General features: G+C 36.5%; 1 protein-coding gene across 2 annotated transcripts in view; it reads left to right on the forward strand.

The window, feature by feature from the left end:
• The window catches only part of LOC111863445 (prolow-density lipoprotein receptor-related protein 1), a 273,951-nt gene that overhangs the window by 135,832 nt on the left and 121,149 nt on the right, over nucleotides 1-16,970 (forward strand). Inside the window, exons 25-29 of one of the 2 annotated variants that reach the window (XM_033751069.1) lie at nucleotides 1,120-1,324; nucleotides 1,458-1,628; nucleotides 6,639-6,883; nucleotides 8,245-8,373; nucleotides 11,736-11,966. In XM_033751069.1, the coding sequence (XP_033606960.1) occupies nucleotides 1,120-1,324; nucleotides 1,458-1,628; nucleotides 6,639-6,883; nucleotides 8,245-8,373; nucleotides 11,736-11,966 (981 nt within the window). The remainder of the gene's footprint in view (nucleotides 1-1,119; nucleotides 1,325-1,457; nucleotides 1,629-6,638; nucleotides 6,884-8,244; nucleotides 8,374-11,735; nucleotides 11,967-16,970) is intronic. The other variant, XM_023849788.2, reaches the window with a different exon arrangement.

Consider the following 16,970-nt stretch of genomic DNA (forward strand, 5'->3'; position numbering starts at 1 on the left):
TGGATTGTCCCATGTATTAGTCACTGTTTATAAGATGAAATTGCTCAACCTATGTCTCATGTTTTTTTCTTTTCCATTTTACATTTAGTACTTACAATACACATCTTTTATGTTGCTTCTTGTCCACTCTCTTGTATGAATATGAGGAACAGGTTGAATGGGCAGTGTCCTGTGTTGTGACTCAGATTCTGTAAACTGTGCCTTAACTTCCACTTCATTTCCACCTGGGAACTGTATCATGATGTATCACGGTTATTGTCACCTTGAAAATACTCGTAAAGGCAATTTAAAAATTTTAACCTGCTATCCCAATTGTTTAAAATTGAAGGCAAAAATAAAATGAAATAAATGTATAATTTATGATCAAATTTTCAAAAATGAAAATGTATAACACTGAATAATGTCAAATCCAGCATTTTCGCAATAACTTAGCTACTTATGAGAGATTAAATGCTAATTAGGTTGGGCATGTGTTTATTGCCATCTCAAAATATATATTCTGCTTAGAAATTGTTTGTGTCCAGTAGATGAGACTGGTTCTTTTTAACAGGCCTAACTGACCTCCCTTACTCTGACGACAAAACAGATCCAGTTTGAAATGGCTCTAGATGTAAAAAATAATGCTCTTGTCTAGGTTACATACCATCATCAGAGTACTGTAGACTTAACGGAATTTACTGACTAGCCAAATAGCTTAGCTACATGTATGTCTGTAATTTTAATTCCAACAGAATGTGTGTGGACTTAGTCTGTTTGGTGTTAGACGATCCGTCGTGTTCTCACATGTTCAGTTATTCAGTGAAACTGATTTCAGATTGTATACATTTTGATTATCAAACAAGTAAAACAAAGTCATCCATCAATACAAGTCTATTTGCTGTACAAAGAAAATACAGGAATACTACTATTGCTGTTTTGTGTAATCTATAACAATTTGGAGTTGTATTATTAAAATAATGATTGCTGTGAACTGAATTATATTTTTTTTAACAGAATATATTTATGTTTGCCAAAATCAAAAAAAAAAAAAAAAAGTCATATGCTGGAGTCTAGTAAATGGCTCAAATCAAATGTTCAAGTCCTGTGCTCCATTAAGTTGTTACTGTGACTTGTTGACAGCATTAAGCAACATTGAGGTGGTAGTTCAGACAGGCCTGGCAACTGCTGAGGGCCTTGCAGTTGACTGGATAGGAGAGAATCTATATTGGGTTGAGAGTAATCTTGATCAGATAGAGGTAGCAAGACTGAATGGAAGCTACAGGCGAACTCTAATAGCTGGAGACATGGAATCTCCCAGAGCAATTGCACTGGATCCCAGATTTGGGTAAGTGTATGCATATGAAATTGTAGTTTATATCCAGATATGCCAAGAAACTCTGAGTTTTTAACACAACTGAAAATTTATATTGCTTATTGAGTGTCTGCAGTTTGTTATCCTATAACAATATGTTTTGCAGCTTGCTGTTCTGGACCGATTGGGATGCAAATGCACCTCGTATAGAACGCTGTAGTATGAGTGGACAGGATCGTATTATTGTAGTGCAAGTGGATCAGGTTACAGATGGAGCTTGGCCTAATGGGCTCACTCTAGATTATATACTGAAGAGAATATACTGGATAGATGCAAGGTATGTTAATGGCATGACAGCATTTGTGGTTGAAACTGGGGCAAATGGGTCTGATGAAAAGAACAACAGAAAAGTCTTTTTTTTTTTCTTATTCTGCTTGTGCAGGTAAGTTACCCTTGAAGAATGTCATCTTCTTGGATATGGTGCCATGTAGATATGTGTTAACTGACATTTTGGAGGAACATATCGCCTCCATCTTCAGGTCTGCAGCAACCTGCTCACCTGGTTCATCACTCATGGATATCTTATACCCTGAAGATGGAGGCGTTGCTCCGAAATGTCTGTCAACACAATATCTGCATGGTGCCACATCCCAGAAGATGGCATTCTTCATAGTCACCACTGTGGAAACCTCAAATCTTACAACTTAACCTTTCACACCAGATCAGGAGTATTTTAAAACAAAATGCTTAAGGCTTTGGGCGTAAAGAGAGGTAAACTAACAGAAGTGGAGGAAATTGCATAATGAGAAATGTCATGAATTGTTTTATTTGTATAGTATTGTTATGGTGGTTAAATCAAAGATACTTGTATCGGGAGGTCATGTAGTATGCATGAAAGAAAGTACGGTACATTTTCCCTTTAAAATTTCATGGACAGAAACAGCATTGGAGACTGACATGTCCACTAGGTTAGATGCGTTTATGACAACCCTTTTCCATTCTTCTCTTTCTACCAATAAGCTTTCCTTTTGTACCTATATCAGCTCTTCTCTTTTTTGCCTTGTTCTCATATTCTTCAGTTACTGTTATTCAGTACTATAAATTTTTTAATTCTCATTAACCTTTAATGTCTGAATGACACATATATATGACGCAAGCAGCAACCGGAGTTGGCTGAATGGCACATATATGTGACGCAGGACACGTGCACTCTTTGGGAGTGCTGACAGTTTGACCTTGGGTTTGAAACCAAAACAAACCTGCGTAAGGTCATGTCAGTGGTTCATTCCTTAGCTCTGAACAAAGAAATCGTTTATCTCGGTCCTCGTTTCGAAACTATTTATGTTTATATATGACTGTTTGTGACCTGGTCAGCCAAATATAGCCCAGCTTTGTTCCGAGAACTGAAGAGGAAATATTCGTCAGTGCTTGCAGATCAGTGCTTCCAGAGCTTTCAAGGAAGTGTGCCGTATTCAAGGATTGGTTTTCAGTGGCGAATTATCAGTTAGGAAGTCAGTGTTGGATTGTGTAATATTTCTTTTTCACTTAAAAAGTTACTGTCAGACTTTCATATATTTCTTTTTATATTATTTTGTGTCTCAGAAGAGGTATAAACCCACCGAACCAGTATTACTTTGTGAGTAGAAGGCATCTTCGTCACTGTGACTTTCTGTATCAGTGTCTGGCACCTTTTCGACTGCTATTACAATTATTAAATTTTATTGCTAGTGGGGTGGGACTAAGTCCTTTGTACTACTGCCACTTCTGGCCTATTGTACAATACATTTACGGTTACTTTGCATCACTATTTTGCTAGTCTTTGTCAATCAACATAATTTATTCGATTTTGTTGGAAACCCCCTTCCCCCAAGATGGAACCTCAAAAACGTGCCTGATATTCCAAACTTCTCAATGCAGAAGAACTGGAGGAAATATTGATGGAAGAGGAATCTGATGAAGAGTTAGAAGATATCAGTGAGTTCATTGAACCTCGAGCAAATATGTTGTTGTCGTCATCATCATCATCATCAGACGAGGCAGAGGAAACAGAAATTAGGTTTCATGATAGAGAAGACCCAGGGATTCACCAAAGGTACTAGACTTCACTGGTCCTCCAAGTGGAATCAACAGATCAGCTGCTCCCAATATAAATGCACAGTCGTCTCCTTTTTCCATTTTCATTCTGTTTTTCCAACAAATATTCCAAATCTTGTTATAAGAAACCAACAGATATTTCCACCAATTTATGGCATGCCAAGATGCTCCAGGCCCTTCTGTTCAACTGCCTGACGTTACAATTGAAGAGATATATAACTTTTTGGCAATAATTATTCAAATGCACCAAGATCAACGGGACACCCTCAAAGATTATCGGTCAAGAGAAGAGCAATACTACACTCCATTCTACCGTAACACTATGGTACAAGACTGTTTCTTCCATATTTTGAGATTCCTACATTTTGAAAATAATGAAGCTCCTCCTGATCGAGATGACCCAGAGTATGATAGGCTCTGGAAAATTAGAAAAATTTTTGACAATCTCAACAAGAAATTTTGTGAACTTTACAATCCAGCAGAATGTCTTGCTGTTGATGAAGTCATAGAGTTGTTCAAAGGGAGAGTGATTTTTCGTCAGTATATTCCAAAGAAATGCAAAAGATTTGGTATAAAAATTTACAAGCTTTGCGATTTTTTTGGGTATACTTATGACATGACAGTTTATTTGGGCAAACAAAGGCAACTTGCGACAGAAGAAATTACATCGACACATGGCATTGTTCTCCAGCTAATTCAAAGAGTAGAAGGCTTGGGACACAGAATTAACATGGACAATTATTTCAGTTCTCCTACTTTATTTGATGATCTTTTAGACAGGAAAATGAATTCATGTGGCACCGTTCGCAATGATAGGCGTGGAATGCCACAAAAAATTTGGCCCAAGTCAGTGAAATTGAAAAAAGGGGATGTGGTTACAAGAGTCAAGGGGCATCTAAGTGTTGTTCGTTGGAAAGACAAGTGTGATGTGTATGTTCTGATGAATATGCACCCTCCTCCATTGGAAGGCAACTTCCAAGATGAATCTGGCCGTGCTGTCAAACCCCATGTAATTGAAGACTACAATGCACACATGGGCTTTGTTGATAAATCTGACAGGATGGTAAACAGTTATGACATTGCTAGGAGAACATGGCAGTGGACGAAGAAATTGTTTTTCGACCTTCTAGATATGACTATTCTAAATGCATATCTATTACACAAGTCATATGGTGGAAAAATGACACACAAAAAGTTCCGTGAAATATTGGTGCGGGATTTGATTCTTCAGTCGCATGAGGTGAATATCACAGTTAGTGTCGTTTCTCGGGGGAGGCCAAGTTCATCTGGGGCCCAACTGAGTCGACTGGAGGTGAAACATTCACAACACTGGCCAACCAAAGGAAAACAAAGATGTCATATTTGTTCTCAGAATAAGAAGCGCAGAAGCACACTCTGCTACTGTAAAAAGTGTGACATTGCGCTATATGTGGTGGACTGCTTCGAGAAGTGGCACAAGCATGTCAGAGTGTGAGTTATCGTAAACTGTGAAGTGACACAGTTCAAACTCGCGTACAGTCTGAACAAAATATTATTGTATGTAGTGTAATTATATTTACAATATCACCATGATTCAAGGTTGAAGAAAAAACCATGGGTAAGTCCTTTGGAATTTCATAACATATATAATAAAGATTATATTTTGCATTTCATGACAAAATATTCACAGTTAATTTTCGTTTGTAAAACTTGCTCTTTTATGTATATGTAGAAAATTTTATTGTCTTTCAGGTTCTTTTTAGTTCATATTTCTATGTTGCATAGAACAGAAAATATGATTTTTTTTCTGAAAGTTTGCAGTGATAATTAATTAGGGTGATTTAAATTCAGGCCGTACAGGGCTGCTGTCAATTTAAAAGTCCGTACGTTAGAGGATAAGTATTAACAAAGGACAAATGATGTGTAGTCATCATGAATTTGTAATATGTGACATGTTTTATATCCAGCCCTATGGGGAGATGATTTGATTCATGAAGTGAAAATAAACTTCTTAAAGTTCTGTAGAACTTGAGGACCTAGTAAAATATTAAAATTTCAAATTGCATCTTTTGCAGACAGGCTGTATTTATGTAAGGTGGGCTGAAGAGGCTTGTGATATTTTGGGAACATAGGTTTGTCCCCAGGAAGTGAGGGTGAGAGTTGTTCACAGTAAAATCACTAGAAATCGAGAGAAAGAAGACACAGTCTCTCTCCAATATATTTAGTACAAGATGGTTCATGTTACAGAAGGGAACTTTTCTTGAAAATGTGTCTGTATCATGAAATTCTGTAAAGAAGATCCAATTTTCCCACTGACACTCATGTTACAATTCCTGTGAACATTTTATTATGTTCACAGTTGCAATAAAAACACATTTCACTCATTATGAATAATATCAGGTACCCAGACATCTTAAATAATGGTAACACACTGCACAGTCTAACATAAAAAGAGCAGCAGCCAAACTTCTCTATCACTGACAAATGCAGTATGCAGTCACAATTTCTTAATAAAATGATAATTTATTTGAAAAAAATTGATAGTATTTATTGTTGTTTTGCATTTTATGTTTAAAAAGAATGAATTGTCACATGTTAGTGACTAGACACGCGGTTTGGATTTATAATTTATTTATTGAACACTTATAAATCATATCTACAAATAACTGTAACAGTCACACTGATCTGCACACTCTACAAATCACTACTGCAAACATTAAGTCTTCTGTGTCTTCAGTAATAGTTGCTTTGTAACGGTTTGTGGCACTGAAGATTGCTGTGTTTCCCTGCTCACATCCTTGCTGGCTTGGAACTGGCTCATAACTCACTAACTTGCATTGTTTGCCCTCTGTATATAGCCTTAGCACAGACTGCATAGAATTCATTGTTTCCAACAGTTCCTCTGTTATATGTTTACTTGTTGCTCCAGACGTGGGTAAACCGTACCATTGCCTAGTAATGGCCTTATCTACACATTCTGCTATTATGGCTCCATCATGTCACAATATTTATCCCGAGTTTCTGTATGGGTGAATTTATGGTTTGTGTTGTGAATTCTGTAGCCACATTTATAATATTGATTATGGCAAAATTCTAATCCTAAACATCCGTGACATGGGTGTATACTTTATATACCACACTGGGTCCAAGGACTTTGCTCAGTTGTATGAAGGTTTCACTGCACTTTAGTTTTGAGTGATCCTAATAATTATATGTATTTTAACTTGTTTACTAGTTGTGTTGTAAATTTTGAACCTATTTTTGTTCTATGTAGATCAGATTCCATTCACACAACATTTTATGATGGCTCTGATCATCGGGAAGTCATGAGAGGCCATGAAATGTTGTCACATCCATTTGCAATTGCACTTTTTGGCAATTATGTATACTGGACAGATTGGCGGACCAATGCTGTTATCAGAGCTAATAAGTGGAATGGTTCAGACATTAGTGTGATCCAGCGGACTCTGACACAGCCCTTTGATATACAGCTTCTTCACCCTAGCCGACAGCCTAGAGGTATGTAATTTCTCTTTTGGATTTAATGTGGAATGATTTAGTGTGTAGTTGATTTGCAGCCAAATATTTCCAGTTGCAAGTTACTGTCTATATTATTATGACTGTAAATAAGAATTTCATATTTTGCACTTTACTAAGTACAAAATTGGAGGGAACTTCTTGAGGTATTCAGTTTTACATGCATTGCCAAATGAAACCAGAGAAATTTGAAATGAAGGAAAGATTCTGTTTATGTAGCTCAAGAAAGATGAAAACTAGATCTGATACTGGGAAAGTTAATGGTAATTTGTATCTGAGAAGATTTTCCATGCAAATATTTCAGCTCCCATTTCATAAGAACAGTATGCATTTAAGTATCCTTTCCTTGAATAATATTTATTTGAGTGAAGCAAATTGAACAGTATTTTGTCATATTTTCAGAGGTTTTATGTGCGCCTTGAAACTGGAAAGTGTGCAGGCTTAAAGGCTGTATATTTGATGTATGAGCTCTGGCTGAAGCTCTTTGCATAGAGGAAGAGCTGACGTAGTTACACTGTCAAATAGTAAAGCTGTTCACATGTTGTCAGATGTGTACTTAGGCCAGTTCTCTTCAGGAGAATTTCCCCAGACTGGGTAAATCATAGATCTAAAGAGAAGGCGTGAAAATGTTAAAACAGTGATTTTAAATTATGCAGAACAATTGAATAATTGTAGTAGTGCAAAAATATATTACAAAAAGAATACGTTATTGTAATCCCTCAATGAGTACAATAATTTCTATTCCCTCTTCTTCTTCAGACCTGTGATTTTATATTAGTGATGTGTATTAAATTTGAGGTCCTGTTTACTCAAATAAATACAGTATTCATTGGTGGTTTGTGTGAGAGACTGTATCAGAGCAGTATTCTAATACCTTTCGTTCATGTTCAGTGAAACCCTGACTTAATGTTCCCTGATAGAAGGTTTTACTTTGTTCAGTGTTTCTAGTCAGTGATTTCAAGTCCATAATCTCAGAGATAGTTACCTCCACTTAAGGTTTTCCTCAGCTTACTGTTTTAATTGACTACTCTCCAAACAGACCTCAAATGTGGGTCTAACTGTGCACATTATGTTAAGGGGGAACAATAAAGTGTCAGATTGTATTGACAGAAATTAAGTGATGTGCATAGAGCCACTTCATTACTCTGCATGTAATGTGAGAGGATCGGATGGCTATCAAGAAATGGGTTCAAAAGAAAAAACTTGTCCTAATGTTAGGACATTTATCAGTAATAGGTAGAAGGATGAATATAATTTTTCTATTGTGGAACTTTTATGGAAATAATTTAATTTTTTAAATAAAGTTGCCTTTTATTCATATTTAATTTTTCTGATACTTTCAGATGTTAAAAATCCATGTGGAGACAACAATGGAAACTGCTCACATTTATGTCTGCTGAATGTGAATGGCACATTCAAGTGTGATTGCCCCCATGTCATGCGTCTAAATGAAGATCAGCGTACATGCGTTGGTAAGTGGCGTTCTAAACCTGGTGATGGTATTTTGGGTTCAGTGCTTTATCTTGCACCACCTGTCAGCAGAAGGTTCTTGTGGTTTGGTAACATTTTTATGGAGGTACCAGTGTAGGAACTTAAAATGGCATGTGGTAATTGATCCTAAAAATATGCAATGTTTGGCAAGGTAATTTTTTATAGAATGTAAATAAAAAATATGACAGGCATGTGAATTGTTTGTTTGATAATGGTAACTAATGCAGTATTGCAACTAGGCATCTGACATTTTGTATAGAGATAGTTCATAGGTGTCTGCAAATTCTGTATCATTAATTTTTTGAGTGTTAACAGTCAAAAACATGGTGACAGTTCAAACCTTTGATGTTATGTTGAGGAAATTTAATGTTGTCGAAGTCTATGAGTGGAAACAATACAGTGAAACCCTGATTTAAGGTTTGCCTGGCAGGGACAGGCTCTCTGTCCCTTACATGAGAGATCTGGGGAACAGAGCCTAAAATGACAGTTAAACTTGGTTAAAGCAGTAATAAGGCACTAAACCTTTTTCATTTAATATATTTTTTTTCTAAGAATATCCCCCACACCATCTTTCCTCCTCTAGAATTTAAGCTTTCTGTAGAGTTATGTTACTTAATGACAACAGAGGCAGCACAAAACACTTTACAATTTCAGTTCAGAACACAGTTGGATTGTTGTCCACCTCCTGAATAGTTTTCAATTGCAAATAATAAACTTAAACTATGCAAGGGTTGCCATACACACATTTGAACATGCAGAAAAATTCCCCTTCAGGAAACACACAAAGTAATCAAAGCTTCATGTGTGAAATTGCAGCTAAAGCCTTAACTCAGGAAACATTAAGTTGAAGAAGGTAACACAGTTGGAATCACGAAGAAGTGCATTGAATGCAGGAAAATGTAAAATGTAGGTCCATTAAATTTTGGTTTCACTGTACATAGAAGTTTGTTTGCTAAATTATATGATTATTAGGTCATAGTAATTGCCAGCCTCACCATATAGACTGGAGCAGTTGAAGTGAAGTAGGCATTCTAAATTCTTCCCAGACTTTTTTATTATTTTCCAAAATGATTTGTTATTCAAACATAAACTTTTATTGAAATGCATTAACTTCAAGAAGTAAAATTATGCAGAAATTAATTTATTTTTGGAACCTACAAGGTATAAGCCATTATATTTCTGTTATGCTCCATGCCAATGACAAGTGATTTTGATATTGTATTTAGTTATGAAATATACTACTGAACTTTAGGAGAGTACTGTATTTCCTAATTGCACCAAGAATGTACAGTAGCCTCTTCCTTTCTTGCAAGGTCATTGAAGTGCTCTCAGACTCATGATACTGAACATTCTGATTGCATGAAGAATGTGTGAAGGCTCTCTTTCTTGCAAGGGCATTGAAGTGCCCTCTTAGTTACAGTGTTACTGAACTTCAGTGTGGGACTGCATTTCCTGATTAACTGACAATGTATGAAGTCTCTTCCTTTCTTGTAAGAGCATAGAATTTCCTCATATTAATTAATCTGATGCATGTGGCTAGTTTGGTTTAACAGATCATTAGTTGCATGTATGAATCAGCTGGATTTCTCTTCCACAAAAGGAGACTTCTGAAGTTTGTTATATTCTGCTGGTCTGGTTTCTTTAGCATACAGTTTCCTGTCTCCAGTGCTTATCTTCTGAGTTTGTATCTGATCACTAAGTCACATCCTAGGGATGTCAATTAATGCCAGAATGTTAACTCATAATTTTCTGAGTGTTATATTTTCTTTTTATTGTATCCAATTCTTTACTGTTTTCATATGTTGCAAGGCATTGTACCAGATGTAACACTGGTTTTTAATACGTTTGAATTAGATTAATGTTTTGAAACATGTCTCTCTTTCTTGGTTCCTGAAAGCTGTATTTTGTTTTATTATTAAAAATTAGTATTGATCCCTGTATTTGAGTAACTGGAATAACCATTAATGATTGACATCCCTAGTGTTTTCCATTTCTACCACTACCAGCACTATGGTCTTATTAGAAACTTACTTTGATTCATGTCATCCAGTTAAACCTCTTGTAAAATGAAGTTGAGTGTGATAAATGTCAACCACATAACAGCCATTATAGGCAGACAGTATTTGAGGTTCGTATTCTGAATTCTTAGGGCTAAAGATATATTTGTGTTCGCAAGGATGAGATTTAATGTGATATTAAAATTCTGGCAGTCTGGTGATCATTGATTACCTCCAAAGCAGACCGGCATATTTTTTGTCACCATCAGTGAAACAACACGGTGACTCGGGTGGTTCAAAGTATGAAGCTTGGTACACTGTGTGTTCTCAGGTTGAGTTTTATAAAGACATCCAGCCACTATCAGACAGCATCTCAGTTGCTTTTATTTGTTTATCCTACAATGAAGCAGGAAGGAAATTGTTTTTAAGGAATTAAATGTTCTGTGAAGTATCTTACTAGTAACAAGGATTTTTTATTTGGAGATATTTTATAGGAATATTATATGATTTACATACCACTATGTTAGCTATATGTGTGTGTTCTTTATAACATTATTAAAGGAGACACTTATAGTACAATAATTAACAGAATCATGCCCAACTGGAAATTCATCACATCACTCCCTGGGCTTTTGTCCAAGAAACAAGTTTTTGGAAACATTTTTAAACACACCTCCAGTATCAAGATTCATTAGATTACTCCCTTAGCCCTGGTTTTTCAAAAGTGGAAAACTTTTGAAACCATATTTTTAAACACATTTCCAATATCAAAATTGAGCATATTATTCCTGTAGCCTGAACTTTACCCCAAATTCTTGCTTTTGAAACCACATTTTTAAACCCACTGTCAGTATTGAACTTCATGAGATTACTCTTATATCATGGGCTTTTGTAATGAGGCAAGTTTTTGGAATGAGTTCTTTAGTGCACCTCCCTTCTTTAAATTCTGAGGAGATTTTCTTCTTCACTTTGCATAAAATATTTCAGTGATGTGAAAGCCATCTACCATCTGCATCATAAATAAGCAATAAATATGAATACTAAACCTTTCTCCACATTGAAAATGTTAAGCAGGTAAGCAGGTTTGACTGTGCTACTGATTTCTGTGTGATGAAGTAGAGCTGCATTGAACACTTAAAGGAAGATAATAAGGTCATATGCTCTTCCATGGATCTTTGTATATATGTATCATGTATTTTCTGCAGTCATAGTGTAATGTTGGCAGTTGGTAGTACTGGAAAACAGTGTGACGTGACGGTATAGTTCCTAATGGAAAATGTTATTGGCATTTAACTAACCTTTTCGGGGTTATGTTTGTGTGTGTGTGCGTCTTTGTGTCCATATTGCAGTGAACGAGCGAGTGCTACTATTCTCCCGAGCCAATGAGATCCGTGGCGTGGATTTAGGAATGCCTTACTATCATACCATCCCCACCATCAGTCTGCCACAGGTGCTTTCACCGTCACAGCTGGACTTTGTTGCTACAAATCGCAAAATCTACTGGACTGACATCCAAGTGAACGAGGTGAAACGAACAGGACTTACTGGTGGCATTACTGAAAGCATCATAGACACAGGTGTGTGGGGTTATATAGCTTGCCTGTTTGCAGTATTTATATGCACACTTTTTATGTCAGTTACATAAGCCCAAAAATTTGTATTGAATCAGCTATACAATTATACCTGAACTGTACTGTATTTGATGTACAGTTCTGATTTGTGTTTCTTTTGGTTGAAGCACAGTGATAGTAGTTATAATTGTAGTTATAATTTAATATATGAAATTATTTTAAAATAATTTTATAGATTAAATCATTTAAGTAATTTATATATTATTTTAACAGCAGCCAGTATGGATTAAATGGTAAATTTTCTGATGTACAGTCATCATGAACTATACACACAATACAGTATAACAAATTATGGAAATCAACATATGTACCTGATGATGGCCCTGTGTGGTTGAAACATACTATTGAATTTACATGAAGGCATGGTGGTTTGCTGAATAATCTCTGAAATCACAGTGAAGACTTTATTTTTATATATACAGTATGTCCCAGGAGGAAAGGTTAATGTTCCTGGTCATTCTAAGCAAAATACTTTAGATGCACATGTCCTGTTCCAAGTGGTTTACAAGAGAGAGAGCTATTTCACTCTACAGTACCAAACAGTTTACAAGACAGAGAGCTGTTTCACTCTACAGTTCCAAACGGTTTACAAGAGAGAGAGAGAGAGAACTGCTATCTCCAATGGGACAAACAGTAGTAAAGGAAACTCTCGATGAGTTAAAGTAACTAATGGTGTCCTGCAAGGGTCGATACTGGGACCATTGCTGTTTATAATATATATTGTGACATGTTGCGCAAAGGAGAAACCCCCCCCCCCACCAGCAGTGACGCGGCGGGTGAGTCAGCGCTCCCCTTCCCCTCCTCCGCACGGTAACGTAACGGTGACACAACAGGATTGTTACGGTAGTAACAGCGGTTACTACCGCTAGCGTTACTAGCAACACAGCGCCAGGCAACAAGGGTGCCTATTACGTGGCCGTTTTCCGTATTGTCCGATCAAGGCTACATAAGGAGCAGCGAAGGCTATTCACAGTCAGTTGTACTGAGTCAGTCAGTCAGTCAGTCCTGGAGCTACCTCCGAGTTAGTTCCGAGTTAGCCAGCAACCAGTCAGTTGTATTGTGGCATTTGGAGTGTACTAATTGTGATACTGCAGATAGCAGTAATCGTAAATCTGTAATTTGGGTGATTGTGAGAGCGGATGTGAAATAAAATTCGCTACATCAAATACATCGAGAAGTTATTTGTCGCGATATACGCCCGATACGCGACAATATGAATTACCTACCCAAGATTTTGGAGACTAAGAGTATTCCCATTCTATTTGCTGATAACGCCAGTCTTTTAATCTCTCAAGACAATCCAATAAGACTTAAAAATACAATAAATGAAATATACAGGATGCTGGTGGACTGGTTTAAAAAAATTTAATGTCACTTAATATAATGAAAACTTATTATATGAACTTCACTGTAAAAAAAATAATGTAGTTAGAGAAACGGGAGGCATAGGAACAGTTTTGTTAAATACAAATCACGTAAAATTTCTTGGCCTGACTATCCAAAATGATATAACTTGGGATAGACATATAGATGAGATAATAAAGAAATTAAATACAGCTTGTTATATGATAAGAAATGTAAAACCAGTGGTGTCTGTAAAAACATTAAACGTGTTTGTTATTCAGACTTCCATTCTGTTATGACATATGGAGTAATGTTTTGGGGTAACTCAACACATGCAGAAAGAGTTTTTAAGATACAAAAGAGAGTTATAAGAATAATAAAAGGACGTGGCTACAGAGAGTCATGCAGAGAACTGTTTAGGAATATGAATATATATCCTTTAAGATCACAGTATATATACTCTCTGCTGATGTTTGTAGTAAAAAATAGAGAAATATTTGATACAAATAGGGATTGCTATGAAATAAATACTAGACATAATATGGATATACATATGAGGCAGGTAAATTTGGCAAAATATGGTAATGGGGTAATTCACATGGCCATAAGGATTTACAATGCACTACCTAATAAAATTAAAGTCACTTCTAATGATGTAAATAAGTTTAAAAACAACTTAAAGGAATTTCTTTATTTAAATTCTTTTTATACACTGGATGGGTGTCTAGAATGATACTGTTGACCTGTTGCTATGCACTGACCTTCAGATAAGTGGTTATACAACAGCGGTTGCTAAGTAATGGCTTTGTAAACAATGGCTGAGTACTGATCATGTGGGCATCCCAACAGACATGTAGGCAGCAATTGAACTACAACAGAGGAATTGTGTTTTCTGTATGGTCCATGCCAAGATGTTATAAGCAGGACAGTTAGTAGAGTGAGAGCTAGTTGAGCTGAGTCAAGTCGAGTGAAGTAAAGAGTAGTTGGTTGATAGGTGAGTGAGTTAGTCAGAAAAATGCTGAGGTGCAGTTATTGTGAGCTGTTTCTGTAGGATGCTGGTAGATGAGACTGGGGACTGTTCACGAACCCAGAGGAAGGGGAATGTCCACTGTTGGAAGCCACTACCAAACAACAGCTAGTGAAGTTGTGTCTGTGGACTGTAGAGAGAAAGAGACTGAGACTGTCTGTGTGTGTACATGTGGGGGGGGGGGGTTCGTAATAGTGGATTGTAACATGTAGTCACAAGCTGTATCATAGAGTCCAATAAATCTAATCATCAATCCAAAACTCAACTATACACGTGACAATACCAAGCAGAATTGAACAAATTTTTTGTAAATCTGGGATCCACATTGAAAATCTGTCAGCTAGAATAAAGTATCTTATTCTTGTTTTTATTAACAAAAGAACAGTTGAAACAGCTACAAATATATAATAGCCAGTTTCTTTCATGCTTGTGGAAAACAGTGGGTCATTGCTAGTGCATGGAGAGAAAAATGATATATCATATAAATTCCGTCCTAAGTGCAACAATTTATTGTAGGTCTTCTGTTTTGCTTTCTTCCACACTACATGTTTCGGCCACAAACAGCCATCATCAGGTGTATACACTCACGTAGCTGTTACACTGCACCCAGTTTAAAATTTAAAAACACAGGTCTTCCCAGTTGGCTAGCAGGATCTACTTCGCTGATATTTGTCTGATTCATAGGCTCCTGTGTGCGTGCCTACACAGAATAACACCTGTACAGTGCTGAAAACAAGAAGTAGCCGCTGCAGCACTATAGACGTGGGGCGAGTAACCGTGAGAATTTTAAATTTTAAAATTTGGAAAAAATTTTAAAGGAATTTCCTAAAATTGGAACTGAAGATTTTAAAATTGCCAGTTCATGAATGTCAAAATTGACGTGTGTGGGTGACAAAGATAATGTACAAATCAGACAGATATCAGCGAAGTAGATCCTGTTAGCCAATTGGGAAGACCTGTGTGTTTTTAAATTTTAAACTGGGTGCAGTGTAACAGCTACGTGAGAGTATACACCTGATGATGGCCGTTTGCGGCCGAAACATGTAGTGTGGAAGAAAGCGAAACGAAAGACCTACAATAAATTGTTGCACTTATGACGGAATTTATATCATATATCGTATAGAGTGTAACAGGATGCTTAAATATAATATTAGAAAAATGATGATAGGATGGACAGTTAGAAGGGCTAGGAGAGCAGTGAGGGAGAAGGAAGAGAAGGAGTTGTTCATAAAAAATCTGCAGAGCCTTAGTCTGAACAAAACTGAATGCAGGAATACAGCTTTGTTTGTATAATGCAGCAACTTGTACTCCTTGTTGCACATAAGGTGTTGAGTCAGTTCTCAGTTTCTGACCATTTCTATCCAAGGATGTTAGTATTAGCCTTTGCTATAGTAGCCCTGACACTGGTTTGTAGTTATATTATGATAAAAATCATATTACAAATCACATCCTTACACTATGTTCATAAATCAAAATGCAGAGGCATGTGAGGCGAATCTTTTGCCTGAAGATTTGGTCTGTCATAGCCAGTATGCCTTCCTGGGAAATGATTATTGAGGGCTTTGTGTACCATTAAGGCCTCATGTGATGGACCCATGTGCTGCTGTAAAACAGTGTCTGATTGTAGTACTTATATCTGTGGGATTACAAATCCCTCCAGCACATCCAAATAACTGTTACAGTACACAAGTTTTCTTTTCAACAATAGAGAAAGATCCGAATACATGATCGTACAATTGTGGATGAGACCACTTTGGGACCACCAATTTGCAGTTCAAAGAACTTAGGAGATTTTCTGAACCCAAAATCTTCATAGTACATCAGTTTACTAGCCCTGAAACATAAAATGTAACACCATCTTTAAAACATGACATATTTTAAGTATTGCTCATCACCATTGGTTCAGTCAAAAATACATGGGGCAAGTAACATCTTCTTGGGCATCCCCAACTTGCAGGAATATAACCAGAATTTTGCAAACAGTTGCTAATGTTATCCCCAACTTTCTAGACATGTCTGTTATCACCCTCTTGGTGTTGTTTAAATGACTCGTATGTGTACTCTACCACTAAATCACTTATGCATTGAAAACAATAATCCTTGTCTACAACACTTCCTTAAGTCTATGAACTGTTTATATAGCTCTGTAATACAATTCCTAGAAGATTTAGTCCTTGTATATGTTGTATGAAAGTTCTGCTCTTTTTGAAAATGTGATTTTGTTTATATAAACATTTTGAGATGCTGCGGCTTGTCTTCTGAAATCAACATTTCATGTGTTACATTACACAATCCCTGGGAAAAACAGAAAGTACATTACAGAACAACTTTTTTAGTTGCTGTGTTATAAAACATGACGTGACAGGAGTTTGGAGAAAACTTCATAATGAGGAGCTTCATAACTTGTACTATTCTCCAGGTATAATTAGAATGATCAAGTGAAGGAGGATGAGGTGGCAGTTCATGTAGTACAGTTGGGGGAGAAGAGGAATGCATATAGGATATTTGTGGGAAAGCCGGAAAGAAAGAGACCACTGGGAAGACCAAGGCATAGTTGGGTGGATCTTAGAGATGTAGGA

This window comes from Cryptotermes secundus, unplaced genomic scaffold (assembly GCF_002891405.2).
Source record: "Cryptotermes secundus unplaced genomic scaffold, Csec_1.0 scaffold1863, whole genome shotgun sequence".
NCBI classification, from domain to species: Eukaryota; Metazoa; Arthropoda; class Insecta; order Blattodea; family Kalotermitidae; genus Cryptotermes; species Cryptotermes secundus.